The following is a 17,702-nucleotide window of genomic DNA, read 5'->3' as shown; positions in this document are numbered from 1 at the left end:
CCACAAATTTTTATAATAAAACAAAATTTTTTTCTAGTAGCTTTGACCAGCAAATATTATTTTGTGTTTTGACGTATTTGCATTTGATATTTATATTTTGTATTTGATATTTGCCCCCTTGCCATCAGTTTTACTTGAACCGCAGTGGACAGTGACCAATCCTCTCTCGCTGCAAAATGTACTATTTGCTTGCTTTTTGTCATCTGACAGGGGCGGAGGTCCAATAAGAATCCTGCCAGTTACTGGGCAGCACCACCTGAGGATGAAGAGGAAGATCCAAGGGTTGAGAACCAAGGTAATACATGAAAAAGTTATTGTCAGGAGTTGCCACATAACCACAATTCTTTGCATCCCATGTGTCAAGTAGTCAAGTAGACTGACACAGAAAATCACTCAAAGATGTTTCCATACCACAGAAACCTGTTTAGTATAGTAGTAATGAGCTTACCCGGGTTATTCTAACCCAGTTATGATGTTTTACATGTGTCAGCCTATAACCAGCTTACTGGTTCTAATTCTCTGCGCATGTAAACCCAGCCAGTGTCGTGATGCTGTTTGACCCCTCCCTGTGATTGTCTTCCTAGTTGAGAAGGAGGAAGTGTCTGATCCACTGGAAGACGGAACAGGAGGGAAGGAGGAGACACAGAGCATCCGGGACGTCGGCTGGGAAGCCTACTGGGGTAAGGAGTTGGAAGTGGAGATTATAATGAAGTGCATTTTACTTTTACTCCCAGCACTATGAATCACTCATTCCATTTGAAGAAATAGTTGGTGCAGTTGCCAGAAGGGTCTTTTCGCAGGAATATGGGCCAGAAGACTCTAAGACCACATGACAATCCTGTGAAGTCCTGATGATAGGAATAAACTAGGTTTTGTCCTTGTTTTGGCTTTGTTCCTAAAGGAATAGTTCACCCAAAAATGAAAATTCTGTCATCATCTACTCACCCTCATGCCAGTTGAAACACAGGTGAAGTTTGTCCATATAACACACAGGGAGGTTGCCAGCACAACTCCATAGCAGCCTTCTCCAAAACAACTGAAGTCAGTGGGGACCAGTTCTTCAGAGTTCCAAAAAGACCTACAGTATATTTACACCATCATTTAGTGCAAATCTTAACTACAGCTGATTGATTTGCAACAAATAATGGTGTATAGGTCTTTCTATTCACAGTGTGATTGTTTGGCTGTTTTTCTTTTGGAACTCTAAAGAACAGGTCCCCATTGACTTCAGTTGTTTTGGAGAAGGCTGCTACGGAGTTGTGCTGGCAACCTCCCTGTGTGTTATATGGACTAACAAATTTCACCTGTATTTCATTTGGCATGAGGGTGAGTAGATGATGACAGAATTTTCATTTTTGCGTGAACTATTCCTTTAACAAGCCGTGTTTTCAACCATGGTCATCAGAGGCAGCAAGGCAGCAGAACAACACTTAGGGCTTCTTATTCACATGGATGAACTGAGAATGCTAATACTGAAGAAATGCTGTTAAAAAGGAACCACGGGTTTGTTTGAGATGCCATTGGCTATATAGTTCTAGCTGCCTAGTGTTTTTTGTTTTCAATTTGCAAAAGCTGATTACTCATTTGTCACAACATTTGTTTGAGTACTTGCGGCAAAAATACTCAGTACTTGCCGAACCAGAATAAACACTGTTAGATGACTTTAATATGCAGAGAAAACCCTCTAACTATTATTTATTTCATCCATTCCTAAAGCTCAACAGGGCAAAGATCTGCTATGGCAAAGCTGGCTGGAGAAACATCCAGAGAACCAGCTGTCGTCCGCTGAGTACCCAGAAATGGTGATGCCTCCGTGGGATAACCCAGATACAAGGGCTGCCTGGGACCAACACGCGACAGAGACCTACTACTTCTATTGGGAACAGTACTCATACTGGGCAGCCCAGGGCTGGACCACTGACCACTCCATCTCTACTGGGAATACCGATGGAGAAGCACCAACGGGAGAGATGGACCAAGAGAGAGAGACAAACACACACGATTGGTGGGATGGAGAGACCAGAGTTGAGAAAAGCCGACAGAGGGAGGAGGAAGGAGCGAAGGCTTCTCGTGTTGATGTCGGGGTTTCTGATGATCTGATTGGACAGAACTGCGAGTCGGAGGTGGGCGCGAGCAATGTGGTTGATCTGATTGGTCAGATGAGCATTCACTCAAAGGCGGTTGGCCAATGTGATGTCAGAGAGCAGCACGAGGGTGATGTCTGCGGGTCGGATGAACCCTGTGATGGGGGTAATGATCGCAAGAGAGCCGCTTCCTCCTCAACACACAGCACTGCAGAGAACAGAGGTAATAAAAGAGTGACTCAAGGTGTGATGATGGGTGTTGATAGAGGTCCAAACAAGCTTATACATGCTAGGCTTGGGCAATATCCAAAATTTTATGTTGCGATACTGTCCCGCCAAAATATTGCGATATATGATATTATCGCAGGGTTTTTTTTTGGTTTGTTTTTTTCAGGGTTTTTTGGTGGGTGGTATTTTATTTTATTTCTTCCAAATTACATAAAATTTCTAGGCTATAATAGTAATTATTATATATTATATTATATTATATTATATTATATTATATTATATTATATTATATTATATTATATTATATTATATTAATAATCGCCATTTGGTATATTTTGCTCGTTCCTGCTATTTCCAGAAAAATGGCTGATTGTGGAAAAGGGAACCCACTTGAATTGAAAAGACACATTTTTCACTTCAAGTATGATTATTTTATTTTTATTTTATTTTATTATAGGTTTAGAAGTTCGCAGGAAATATCGCGATATTCCCAAACGTATCACGATATTCCAAGCCTAATACAGCACATGCACAACCATCCATCCTTTTTAAGTTTAAGTAGACAGGTCAGATACAAATCCCAGTCTCATTGCACTGGGAACAAATGAGCATTGAACCTCTCTATTTTGGGAGGTACTATAAACCTTACTACTACTACTATTACTGCAACAGTTTCTGTGTTGAATTAGTACATTGAGAAATGGGTGATCTGTGTCGTCCAGGATACTGATCTGACATTTCGACATGGCTCTCCTATTGAACAGTGCATTTAGTGATTCAGGATTACATCCAGTAGTTGAACTGACTGATCTTTCCCAGTCTGTTGTCATCCTCTTTTGATTGGTTTCCTTTCCAGCAGATGAGGGCATGACTGAGAAGACTAAAAAGAACATTATGATTAAAAAAAAAAAATCAAAAGCATCTTGTCACAGACATGAAAAAACAAACATATTTTCTTAAAGACACAGAGCCTAGATTGTGCTTTCTTATAAATCTGTAATGAAGCCTCCCTCCAGTTCAGCTTATCGTCCAATCTATATAATAGTGCAGTTTCACACGGAATTGCCCAAAAAATTATTTCTCAAACATTGACTCCTATTGATAGAACAGTGCAAATTTCAATTACTGAATAAAAACACTAGCTATTTTTTTATAAACTGTTGCATAACCTAGAAATATTAATACTGATTGATTCCATATGTTGTATAAAAACTTTTTTTTCTTAATTGCTCGAAAATGTAAATGTAAAGTATCTTGCTAAACAAAGACATTTATTACTTACTTACATGCTTATTTTGTGTTTCAAAATAAGTTCAAATAATGACTGTGCAACTATAAAAAACGTGATTTGATCGAGGGTCACAAAATGCTAATAGTACAGAAATTAGCATTAGCCTTGGTTAGCCAGTTAGCATTTTGTGAGCCTCGATCACAGTTATTTACACAGTCGTCTGACAACAGAAACAGAAAGATATGTAAATGAAAATACCTGTATTGTAACACATTTAGTGATCACAGACAGAGTTATGGGTGACAGAAAGTTGGCGTTTTAACATTGCTGGCAATGGTGAGAACCGATCTATACCTTGCGGAAGTACAGCAGCCATGTTTGTGAAAAAGGCCTATAAGTCTCTCTGTTTTCAAATTTTGAACCACACCAGCTCTAGCCACTCACAACTACAACTCACCTACCGTATTTCCTCTAATATTGGCCCGGGCCTTTATTTACCTCAACTGCATAGGGTACCGGGCCTTTATTGGAAGTAGGCTTATATTAGAGACAGGCCTTTATTTCTAATTCCCTCTGTTTGATAAGTATATTTGCTCATATTTTAGTACAACGCCTCCTTGTTTTCTGACCTGTTTCTGTTGGGGTTCGTTAGGTAGCCGTTTTTTTGTTACTGCAATGCATTACCGATAATTACGATAATGCTCCAGAGACTTCCGCCGGCTGAGCCATCTTGTGGCATACTGCCATCTTGTGGCACTTGTACATTACTACAACCTACAGTTACATTATATAACAGGCACCAGGAGTTTACCGGTATCCACCGTTGTTTTTTCCTTCGTTTTTTTCCCCGGCCTGTATTTGGGGCCGGCCTTTATTTGTTCGTGTCGACCACGGCCCCGGCCATTATCAGAGACCCGGCTTTTAATTGACTACAGGCCACTATTAGAGGAAATACGGTACATATACTAATGTTAAGCTACAGTTCCCACACATTTTCAAACTGTCTCAATGGCCCATGAACAACTAGAAGGCACTTGCAAACCTCTGCCCATGAACAGTTCTCCAACATGCTGTTATTCCCAAAGACATCTTTATCACTTCAACTTTAAGTTAAATTGATTTCCTGACCCTGCAAACATACCCTTAAGATTTGGAATCAAGTCACTATGTCATTTTTATTTTCCCAGTCATAATGTTCATAATAAGAGTAAGCATAAAATGATTAACACACGCAGATTTCTGCTCAATCTTTATCTTTATTTGGGCATGTAAACACATTTTGATCTGATTTCCTCTTGGGGGTTTTTAAACTGTGCATGTCATAAAGGTCACCAGACCACCACTGATCTGGATGTTGTATTTATGTGTTGCATGATGGCATCTGCTTTCAGACAGGATTGCAAATAAGAATGCTCCTGTTAAGGTGTTATGCAGTGAAGTGAGAAAAGTGACGAAATACGAAGACAGGAAAAAAACGTTTCCCAAGAAAGCCACTTCTTACACTGGTTTCTTAAAGGAATAGTTCACCCAAAAATTAAAATTCTGTCATCATCTACTCACCCTCATGCCAAATGAAACACAGGTGAAATTTGTTAGTCCATATAACACACAGGGAGGTTACCAGCACAACTTGGTAGCAGCCTTCTCCAAAACAACTGAAGTCAATGGGGACCTGTTCTTTAGAGTTCCAAAACAAAAACAGCCAAACAATCACACTGTGAATAGAAAGACCTATACACCATTATTTGTTGCAAATCAATCAGCTGTAGTTAAGATTTGCAGTAAATGATGGTGTAAATATACTGTAGGTCTTTTTGGAACTCTGAAGAACTGGTCCCCACTGACTTCAGTTGTTTTGGAGAAGGCTGCTATGGAGTTGTGCTGGCAACCTCCCTGTGTGTTATATGGACAAACTTCACCTGTGTTTCAACTGGCATGAGGGTGAGGAGATGATGACAGAATTTTCATTTTTGGGTGAACTATTCCTTTAAGACCTTTAGACCAATTATTAAATGAATTTATGTAAACCAGGTTCTTCGAGAACTGGCGTTACGTTGAACCATCTAAATGTTTTAAATGCTAAAATAATTTTGCTGCTTACTCCCAGTAATTGGGGTATTGGTGTGCATGTAAACTGAATGCAGTTTACTTTTTGAATTGACTGAAATTAGAGACTGCTCCTGTCACTTCAATTTATATCCTGTTGGCAAGGTCCTATTTTCGGCAGTATTGTCCTTCCATTGCTGGCAAATGCCATAGATTTCCCCTCATGCAACCATAACTTTGGTTGGAATTACTTAAAAAATCCTTTTCAGGAGTCATAAAAATTTAATGCCGTGTCATTGCAATACCTTCCTCGCTTTCCAGTGCTGAACACACGCATTTGCATTACCAAGGAGGAAAATCAAACACTGTTAGAGACAACTCGCGCCCGGGCTGAAACGACATGAAACAGTTTGTATGTCACTCTGTCTTGTTAAACCCTGAGCTTGAGCTTGAAACTGCATGGGGGTGACTCACTCAGAATATTTCATAACTCCTAAATCAAAAGCGGTCTCACTTTTGTATGAGCGGAGCATGTGACACTAGTCCATTCATATTTAATGGCTGAGCCTCTTTCCAGAAGGAGAACTTAGGGAGCGAGATGGAAAGAGAGACACAGAGAGAGAGAGAGAGAGATAGAAAGAGAAAGCCTGGCGTGCCTTTACAGTAACCGGTGTTAGTATATGTACTTCATCATTGGAACCCCCCCCATCTAAAATATCAGTACTCGACTGTTCATTGAACTGTAATTACATTGCTGTTATATTTAGAGGAGAGACGTATCGGCCACACAAGTTCTTTTGCAACTACTAATACAATTATCTGTTCAAATTATAGTTGTGTGTACATACATTAGGCTCGGGTGATATCCAAAATTCAGTGTTGGGCAAGCTACTTGGAAAATGTAGTGAGCTAAGCTACCAGTTACTCTACATTAAATAAAGCTTCACTGGTAACACTTTACAATAAGGATCACTGAGTTAAGGGTTAGTTAATGCTTAATAAGCATTAACTAACCCTTAATTAACAGTTAACTAATGTGTCTGGTAATCATTTACTAATGGTGTTCATGTTAACTAAGGTATTCATTTATACATTATTTAATAGTCATCTTTATAAACTATTAAATAATGTATAAATTAATACCTTAGTTAACATGAACACCATTAGTAAATTACAAATTAGTTAACTGTTAATTAAGGGTTAGTTAATGCTTATTAAGCATTAACTAACCCTTAACTTAGTGACCCTTATTGTAAAGTGTTACCGCTTCACTACATTGAAGCTCTCCCCCAGAGAAATGTAGCTAGCTAAGCTACAAGCAACATGGCAAAATTAGTTTGCTACATCGATGCTACTTTTTTTTTTTTTTACATTGCCAACCAACTTGCCAAAATGCCATGCCAAATCAATGTTATCTCAGTGATCAAGAAAAACTGTCAGTCAAACAAATAGGCAGCAAAAAAATGTTCAGTTCAGTTGTTTATTATAAAAAAAAAAGCCTTTGCGAGCAACTGCTCTTACAATAATACCAATTTGGCAACAAAAACAAACAAACAAACAGAAAAACCTGCTCCACACAATAGCATAAAGTAAACTGTTGTATGTTCATCTATGTTCGTTCGTTTGTGTGTGCGTGTTTCCCCGGAAGTTAGGGGGTAAAGGGGATATGACATCATGACAGGAAGTTAGGGGGTAAAGGGGATATGACTCCATTGACAGGCGACCAAATGAAACGCACCTTTACCTTGAATAAAATTACAGATTTCTCTGGGTTTGAACATTGTTGGAAACATCTGGGATAATGTAAGTACACAGCTCAAAAAAAAAATATAACATAGGTCTAGTCGTTTTTAGATATTTTAATGCGGAAATGTTACATATTATGCCTTTAACTGAACTCAAACTACAATAGCAAAAGAATAAAGGACCTGGGGCGTGTTAACTGTGTTCCCCTGAGCGCACCACAGACGTTGCAGGCTTCAGCCCAAGGATTGGTCTGTGATGTCACCGTCATACAGACACAGTTCCTCCATGTATGGCACTGGCTTCACGTACCTATCCTTAGTTTTATTCCAGACCACAACAGAAAGCTCCACTGCGTTTGAGCTTTAGGAGAATGTAGCTTTTGTGGACGCTACCTGCACTACTTGATCAATAAAACAGCTTTGCTTCTGAAAACGCTATTTACTTCAAAAACAGCGACGTTACTGCCCAACACTGCCAAAATTGAATATTGCGATACTGTCCTGCCAAAATATCGTGATATACGATATATATATTTTCAGTTTTTTTTCCCAGGTTTTTTTTGGAGGGGTATTTTATTTTATTTTTTCCAAATGACATCAAATGAAATTCGATATCACGGGAAATATCGCAATATTCACAAAATATCGCAATATTCGATAATAGCGAATATCGGCCCAAGCCTAACATACATATGTGAAGTGGGTCTTGAGTTACCGCTATCTAGCCTAACAAAAGGATTTGGATGCACTACAAAGGAAAGTATGGAGTTGATGCTAGGGATTTGAATCTCTCCTTCGTATTCGATATCATGGGAAATATCGCGATATTCACGAAATATCGCAATATTCGATAATAGCGAATATTGTGCTTTATTATATTTATATTTATTATATATATATATATATATATATTTATTATATGCTAGGGATTTGAATCTCTCCTTCTTAGACAGATAAATTGATAATAATTGACATTTGTGACAATCGACATGCGACATTCAAAAGTGTGAAAATGTATTTCTATTGAACTAATGTTCCCTTTCCGTTCAGGTTTCTAGTTCTTTTCCATCTTTCTTTCTGCCTCCATGTCCCACTCAACGACTAACCCCCCTCCCTTTGTGAATGTGGATGAAGGAGGCATCTAGGATTAGACTGATTATCAAAACCTTAACCAGAGGCTCGGTGAAGACCCCACATGTCCTCTGTGTGCAGAAACAGAAACATATCGTGTTGGTCTTGCCTAAGGACGATATAATTGGCAGTAGAACCGTGTGTTTAAGTCTCTGGCAGCAACAATCCAGAGAAAACAAATTAATTCTTTACCTTTTTAGAGAGACAGCCCACAGCATTTTTTTAGGGTTCTAGGGATGATATTTGATATTATCGAATATCGTGTTATTTCGTGAATATCCCGATATTTCAGGCAAGACAGGTCAAGCACACCTCAACTACCTAAAATATACTGTTCTGAGGCCATACTTCCATGTACACTCAACTAGGAATTTACTAGACTCATGTACATTTGTTGTGTCAAAGCTAGTTTATTCGGTAACCCGTTAAATTACAGGGCATTAATTATGCGGTAATGACTGGAAATAAGGAAGTAATATCCAAATAAAATAGATGTAATAACAGGTGAATAGCATTAGAATGACTGGTAATTACTGAGTAATATACATGTTAAAAAAAGGTGCTTTTACTAATAATTGCATTAGATAAGTGGAACTACGACACACTTTCGGAAAGTTCTGCCTGAAAGGACATCAGCCAGAAGCCATCATAAATAACAGGACCATCCAGAAGCTATATAATATGCAATTTATAGTTGTAAAGCAGCAGTAGGATACATAGTGTGCGGAAGCTTTCTTCCTTTTTGAATTAGTTTATCCTTCACCTCAACCACCTCTCTACTCAACTAGTTATTACATCTATTTTACTTGGATATTACTTCGTTATTTTCAGTCATTACTGTTTAATTAATGGCCTGTAATTTAAAGGGTTACCAAAAATTCAAATCGCAGAATAATCTTACAGTATTCACCACATTCATTTGGGCTAAATTGCCTATTTGGTCTAAGTTGTGCTGTTGACTATATTGTGTCATTTCATGTGATGTAGATTCCCAGCAGGGCAGTGGCAGCCTGGACAGTCAGAATGGGTCTGGAGATAAGAGAATGTCTAACGACAAAGATGACAGTGATGATGATGATGATGATAGAGTCCCAGGAGGAGGACATGCTAAAGTGAAAAGGAGGTGAGCTTTGAATGGTTTGTAAGCTAAATGACTGCTAACTGTAATAACTTCTATAGTCCGTTTAAATCCCCAATTTAGTTTTCAGATCCCAGTGTAGCTAAAAATCGATCTGATTTGAATCCTTCTTTGCAATCAATATAAATGCAAATAAAGCATTTACAGCTTCAAAATCCATGTAAATCTCATGTTTAGCTGTCACATAATGCCTGTCCTTGGATCAATAGGTCTGTCGATCAATTTTAAAGTGAAAAAAATGTCCAATATTATGAGGTGAATTTTCTGTGAAATGTAACTCCGATAACCAGTTTCACCCAGACATATAAGTTGAATTTCCTTTCCTGTGATGTTGCCATGTGTCATAATCATATATTATGCATTTTTCTTTTGTGCTATTGGGCCAACGGTGATTATGTTTCTCCAGTCATGAGCTAGATGTGGAGGAGAATGCTTGTTTGACAACTGAGGAGGCTTGGGATAAACTGGGACTCAAACGCAACCCACACCCTGTGTAAGTTTCAACTATTTATTTTCCTCTTTCTATTCACGCACACTCAGCGGATTAGGCACATTATGAAGTCACTGAGGTCACTCATTTATCACAATATTATCAAACAGATACCTGTTTTCATGCTTTATATAACAAGCCATAACCATATAACTCATTTTCTGTAGGATCTTTTTGAAAATTAGTCCTGCTGTGAAACCTGAAAAGTCTCCTGCGCGTCATGCTGATTTCACAGAAATACACTGTGAAAAATACACTATAGATGATCATATTTGCATAATGTCACCACAGAAGCACAGATATAATTGATGATCAATCTACTAATGTCTTTACTGTTGTTGTTGTTGTTGTTAATATATGTGCACTGGTGTGAATTTTAAAAGCAACAGTCACTGTGTGATGATGAACATCTGCTTTTGAAATATCACATACCATGTAAACATCGGGTCTGCTATTGAATTATCACTAAAATATATAAGATTAGATGTTTAGTAACATCTACAGTTGTTACCTACAGATGTTACTATGGATTGCATGCATTTCATTAATTAATGACTAATTGTACAATAAAAATAAGCATTAATAAATTTGTTTACAAATTAATTTATTAATCTATGAATAAATAGACTAAATTACTGTTTTATGGTTGTTTTTGTAAATCCCTTTTTCATTTGAACTATTTATTGATGGATTAATATTTCATTTGTAAATTTTTATTTTTATTGCCCAATAAAATATCAAATAATGAATTACTTTGTAATTTAGTCTATTCATAGATTAATAAATTAATTTGTAAACAAATGTATTAATGCCTATTTTTATTGTACAATTAGTTATTAATTAATGAAATGCTTTATTACTATTTCTGTGACACTTGTGGTCTTCCATAGTTACTAGCAGTCATGACTGCTTACTCAAACATGGATTAGTAAATTTGAACTGTGAACTTGAATTTGTGCTCCGTTCAGCGTCTGTAGGCCGGAAGACACTGGAGGGTTATGTCTAGTTTTTTTGGCACCAAAAGATAACCAAACACAACATGAATCAAGTGCCACCAGTGGGTAGTGGAACCATTATAAAAATGGCAAATATCAATTAAAAAAATGCAGAATATAACAATGAGAGAGATGTGTGAAAACTGAAGCAGCGAGTATTTGAATTTACAGCGATGCATGTGAAGCGCAAATGTGCGAGGATGGACGTACATAAAGTGTCGTAGCGTGTGACTAGCGTTCTGAAAAAATGAAGCAGCTGTTGTATAATAAATGTCTCCCCTTGTATTTGTGTGTGTGTGTGTTTGTATGCCAGATTCAACAGTGTGTTCAGGTTTAAAGCCGGTTCCAGCCAGAAGCGCCAGCGGCGGACGAGGAGAGCAGCCAATACCAGCAAACACACGTGGTTTACTGAGAGGGACAGAGACGACACACAGCCAGGTGTCAGCACCACGCTGCAGAAGGTACCGCCTCCAAACATATGAAACGCTTACAAAAAAAAACATAAGGCTGGGGATACACTAAAGGATTTTTCAGTTTGACTGGGGAAATCCCAATGGTCTAGACCAGTGATTTCTCAACCTTTTTCATATCAAGGACCCCTAATTTAGTCCACATTAGAGCCACGGACCCCCATTTGATGAGATTTTGTGCCTTGGAACCAAATCTGAGAATATTTTTATTGTTAGATATGATTTTGTCCAGAATTCCACGACTATCTGTATTGTAGGTAGAGAGATAACAGAGAAACTATGATCAGAACAGTCATTCTTATACATTTTCTAATTGTTCACTTCTTGTAAATGAAATAATGCTGATGTTGAACAATTCATCAGTTTGCTGGGGACCCCCTGGAACCCCCTCAAGGACCCCTGGCGGTCCCCGGACCACACGTTGAGAACCACTGGTCTAGACCAACGGTCAGCAAAGATTATTTAGTACTGTGAGGAGCTTCCAGATTGAATCTAAGCAGACTGACCTGAGCCGCCATGTTGGACATTTACAAGCCGACACCTGCAGGGTCCTGAACAAGTCCTATAGTCTGTGGGGATCACAAACCACCAAGAGCCAATGAGAGCCCAGTTCACAGTGAGGTTAGTGGAGACTGCCAATAGCCAATGAGAGCCTAGTTCACAGTGAGGTGGGTGTAGACCACTAATAGCCAATGAAAGCCAAGTTTACAGTGAGCCCTGTTTACAGTGAGTTTCAAAATGGGTTAGGATCTTAAAGGACTACTTCACCCAAAAATGAAAATGTTATCATTATTTACTCACACTCATGTCTTAACACACAGTGAGTTAGCTGGTGCAGCTCCGTATAATCCTTCTCCAAAACAACTAGAGTGAGTAGAGACCATTCTTTAGAGCAGTGATTCTCAATCTTTTTCTTATCAAGGACCCCTAATTTAGTCCACATTAGAGCCACGGACCCCCATTTGATGAGATTTTGTCTCTCAGACCCAAATCTGAGAACCCAAATTTGTCCTGAATTCCATGACTATCTGTATTGCGGGTAGAGAGATAACAGTGAAACTATGATCAAAACAGTCATTCTTCTACATTCTCTAATTGTGTTAACTTCTTGTAAATGAAATAATGCTGAAGTTTAAACAATTTGCTGGGGACCCCTTGGAACCCCCTCAAGGACCCCCGGTGGTCCCCGGACCCCACGCTGAGAACCACTGCTTTAGAGTTCCAAAAAGTGCAAAAAAAAAATCATAAATTTACTCCGAATAGCTCGTGTTCTGAAGCCAAATGATTGCACTGTGGGTCCAAAAGTCCAATATTTACCTCATTATCTCACTTGTAACGGTTAGTTATTTTTTGGTAATTTTTGGTAATTATGGGTAGAGCGTGCTTGAATGACGCATAACAACCTTTAGCCAGTAAACTTATTAAAATATCAATTACAAAACTGATGCGAATATTCTCTTCAAAAGTAGCTGTGTACAACTTAACACTAAAATTATTACTCTCTCTTCTTAGATGTGCTACAGCTTTGTAACTGATTTGCAATTGTTTTAGATTTGTTATAGGCCTACAAAAAATGATTTTCAAAAAACATCATGGCTCCCAGGGTCACTGAGGCTCACAAACTTGCATCATGGAGCATTGAGGTTTATTACTGCCAGTAAATCTCTCACTCATCATTGTACCTTACATTAACTGGCCTACCCTGTCCACTCATAAACGTATTCAATGGTACATTTTTTGTCCAGAAGGCCTTCATGAGTCTGCTTCTTAACAATTTGTGCTTTTATATCTGTAAAATGGTTCAGTCTGTATGGTGTCAGGAGTTGTTTCTGTTATCTGTCCCTAAAGTTAGAACTGAATGAGGCAAAAGTTCCTCCAGGTGCTCCACTCTCCCACTTTAAAATTATTGAAGGTTATCCAGCTGATGTCTCCGGGTGAAGTTAAACTGATAATGATTTAAAGAGCTGGTCTCTCTTGGTGAGTTTAGCCTGATGATGGTTTAAAGAGTCTGTCGCTGTCTCGCAGAGTTTAAACTGACAGTAATATACAGGACTGGTCTCTTTTGGTGAGTTTGAATGTTTAATGAGTTTAACTAAAGATCTTGAACCTGCTGCTTTGATATGAAACTACTGCTTATTCAATTTCTTATAAAGAAAATTTGACTTTCCTCTCTTAGATGTGATTTGATTGCATTTGGCTTAGGGCTGGGCGATAATTCAATATTATCGTTTATCGTCTTTCAGTGGAATCATATCGTGATGATATGAAGATATTTTAATATCGTGACACACATTTCTGCTGTCTAAATTGATGATGACAAGCAAATTTTACTTAAAAACTCTCATAAAATGAGGTATGGTAGGAATATTATTTGTTTTTTTTGACACCACACCTAACATTACCATTCGGTTCAATGAGATGAACATTAATTTGATTATTTAACATGATTTTGCATACATGAACCATATTGTGATATATATTGATATCGAGAAAAATCCTTATGATTATCATGATAATGATTTCAACCATATTGCCCATCCCTAATTTGACTTTTTTTTTCTAAAATGTATAATGTCCTTTCTTGGCAAGTTTCCATTAAAAAAAAAAAATATATATATATATATATATAGAACTGTTTATAAATGGGGACATGTGGTCTGTAGTGTGCATAATAGAAGCCACTATCCATTCATGAATAGTAAAATCAATTAATCAAATTTGGAATTTATCTATAAATATTATTTAACACCAGTAAAGATGCATCAATTGTCCCAAAGTCTCTCGCCTAACAGTTTACAATGTAAAAACTAATAAAGGAACATTTATGCATCTTTTCTAGGAGTTCAAAAAATGTAAAGATTTTTGGAACTATCAAAACAGCCTTAAGCCCATGTAATTATTTACTTAATTCCATAAAAAAAAGAAATGCCTCCTACTTTTAGACTATTTTTAGAACAAATATGTGAATTCTTACCATTGGAAAAACTTGAACTTGAACTGCAAAATCGTGGTTTTAGTTTTCAAGAATTGTAGGATTGTAACGTGTTGAATAAATTAAATATTGCAACAAAATAAATCAAATAAAAATAAAGATACAAACTAATTAAGATGGTAGGAACATTCTGACCCTCCCCTCTCAGTCTCAGCTCTTTGCTGTAGATGGTGGATGGGTTACACTGTATCTACATTTTATTATTTTATTATCACTCTGGGTGTCAGGCGAGCAAAATAACACACGCGCTGACACACAGACACGGTTCTAACACTCACACAGACAGCTGACCTTGGGATAAGAGGGAAGTTGAGGTAGATCAGTAGCGGCACTTTTATTCATGTGCTGACAGTGCAGAATAGGACTTTATCATCTTGCAAGAGGGAAAAATGGAATAAAATGCCTGAGTTTCCTCCACAGAGTTTTCCTCCTCTGATCGCTTCTACTCTATTTGATTTGATTTTGGTTTTATTCTCTACACATGTACAATTGTGTTTCAAAATGAGAGAACATAAATGGTATAGATTGGTTAAAATGAGGGTACATGGGGCGTCCTGCAGGCAAAAAAAACCCAAAAATATATCATTAAAAAAATCATAGTTTTTATCCAAATATAGTAATGTTAGTGTGCTTGATGAAAGGTTTTCATTCTCTCTTTCCAATATATTAAACCGGTTCTAAATATGCTGACATGTGAAATGTTAAAGAGTATCTAAACCCCAAACCCAAATCTGTGGTGAAGCCTGACACCTAATGGTGAAAAGTAGGGTACTGAACTGCCCTTCTGCTATTGGTTGATCTTTGAGCCAGGTGATGTCACCACCTGTTGTACTCTATAGACGGTGACATCACCTGGCTCAAAGACCAGCCAATAGCAGAAGACCAGTTCAGTACCCTACTTACTACTGTCAGGCTTCACCACAAATTTGGGTGGGGTTTAGTTAACAGTTAACAGTGAATGTATACAGTAATTAGACTTGGCTCGCACTTGCACTCCTCTCAAGCTATGCAGCTATCTTGACTAGTTAGCTTCCTAGCTACCCAATAGCAACAATAAGTGGCTTGTAAATAACAGTTACGCCATTACTGAATATGTTAGCTAACCTCGCTAGAAACATTCCCTACACGTTTTCCAATTCATTATTTTGTTATTGTGTTCAACGTTAGCCTTTTTTTTGGCGGCTAACGCCTCCGCGCAGCTTGTAGAGAGAACGTCAGGCCAAGGTCCCTTGTTTCTTCCTTGCTTATCAGCAATAAACATACATTAAATCAGAAAAATATAATTTTCTGGTAAATTCGGCATGTTTATAGTCTCCAAAAAGCTCGAGCTCGCATTTTAAGGCACCGGCCCATTTATGGGTCGGGGCAGCAGACACACAAATGGCGACGCCTGATGTTCGATATCTTCTACAAATCCACAGGCAACACAAATCATGGTAATGTCAGTATCCTAATCACGGCAAGAGTCCATTGAGCAAAAGAAATGCTGTAACTATTTTTTCAAAGCATTTTCCAAGAAAGACTTTTGCTACTTTTTCTGCTTGAGTTCTAGATATTTGGCATCTATAGCAAATACACAAAACAAATTGAAACATACTTTTCCAACAGTGTCTTTCCACAAGGCTTTGGACCATACCTTATTCATCGATATACTTTTTCTGAGATGACAGAAATAATTACTCTCAATAGCCGTGTTTCCATCAACGTATTTTTATGCGCATTTTGAAGTATCACATTAGAAAAGGTTGATGGAAACGGCACAATTCGAAAAAAACTATCGCAATTTCGCAAAAAAGTTTTTACGCTCGCTTGAGGTGGTTTTTGCCTTTTCGAAAAAGAGTTAATGCACAAAATGGGAGATGGAAACACCTTTTCCGAATAAGTTATGATGTAGCGAACATTTAACTCACATGACTGATCAGCTGTTTCCGCTGTCGGCGTCTTCCTGGATATTCCCATAACGTATTCCCATAACATAAGTTGTCTTCGTCTCCGGACAACATGAAGCATGGCTAATACTAGCTGAGATGAAAGAACAATTACAACTTGCCCAACTGAAAGTAATTCCTGAAGACCTCTCCCCATTTTTCGCTCGTAGATGGCCAAAGCGACTTGTTTTGTTTCCGGTTCGCAACCTCTACTTCTTCTACTCTGTTTATTACAGCCATGTGTAACGTAGCCTATACTGCCAACTTCTGACGAAATTACACATTGCGTAGCCTAGTTTATTTGCTCCAAATCAGTTGATGGAAATGCGCCTAATTCGCATTTTCTTTTTTTTTTCTTTTTTGTGACATTTCATAAGTTCGCTAAAAATTCGCTTGACAATTAAATGGAAACACAACTAATGACTCTGTTTTCCTTGGACTTTCTATTGATGATTTTTTTTCCTGGCTCAAAATCAGACAAAGGTGGTAACTGGGCATAACACAAATTTCTATGTGTGTACGTGTATCAGTGAGCCATTGAGCGTAGCAAAACGGACATTTATTTATATGAAAGGGTTACAGACTATTGCTTGAAAATTTTGGGATATGTTGTAGATTATGATGAAAATAAATCAGCCTTGCTTGTGCCAATTTGCATCCCCAATTGAATGCAACCAGATGGTTAGTGGGAGGGTTGGGAGTTGACATGTGATAAAGAAGACTCATTTATTGAAGACTATTCATTTCCCAGGTACAAAACTTCCTTCAGAAGGCTCAGAGAGAGACACAGAAGACCCCATGTGACCTTGGGGATTTGGGAGGAGGAAGCATACAAGGGCTAGAGGATGAGACCACCGGGCCTAGAACTTTAGGAGAAGTGGCAGGAGAGGAGGAGAAGGAGAAGAGGAAGATGAATAGCAGTGTAGATGGAAATAAAGAGGTTCAAGAGGAAGAGTGTCCTAGTCCTCACTCCGGTGTAGAGTCAGACAGGAGGAACTGGACTCAGCCCGACACCTCCTTCAACTCCTCTACTGGGACTGTCAACATTGGCCATGAGGACGAAGAGGAGGAGGAGGAGGAGGAGGAGGAGGAGAAGGAGGATGAAGAGGAGGAGGATGAGAAGGAGGAGGAGGAGGTTGAGGAGAAGCAACCCAGAAGACAGTTGGTATGTCCGGAAATCCCTGACTTTCTCCTGCCTGACCAACCTGAAGGCAACACTGGTAA

The 17,702-nt window shown here is 38.2% G+C and overlaps 1 protein-coding gene across 1 annotated transcript in view; it reads left to right on the top strand.

Moving 5' to 3' along the window:
* The window catches only part of tgs1 (trimethylguanosine synthase 1), a 34,091-nt gene that overhangs the window by 5,292 nt on the left and 11,097 nt on the right, over positions 1-17,702 (top strand). The window contains exons 4-10 of the mRNA XM_071515125.1: positions 211-295; positions 585-680; positions 1,717-2,307; positions 9,453-9,588; positions 10,010-10,096; positions 11,402-11,549; positions 17,230-17,698. Coding sequence (XP_071371226.1) covers positions 211-295; positions 585-680; positions 1,717-2,307; positions 9,453-9,588; positions 10,010-10,096; positions 11,402-11,549; positions 17,230-17,698 — 1,612 coding nt within the window. The remainder of the gene's footprint in view (positions 1-210; positions 296-584; positions 681-1,716; positions 2,308-9,452; positions 9,589-10,009; positions 10,097-11,401; positions 11,550-17,229; positions 17,699-17,702) is intronic.

This window comes from Centroberyx affinis, unplaced genomic scaffold (genome assembly GCF_046629955.1).
Source record: "Centroberyx affinis isolate AG114_WGS23_722 - 3 ecotype Tasmania unplaced genomic scaffold, CSIRO-AGI_Caff_v1 ptg000310l_1, whole genome shotgun sequence".
NCBI lineage: Eukaryota > Metazoa > Chordata > Actinopteri > Beryciformes > Berycidae > Centroberyx > Centroberyx affinis.
Note: the sequence above shows the minus strand (reverse complement) of the source record. Positions and strands in the feature narration are given on the sequence as shown.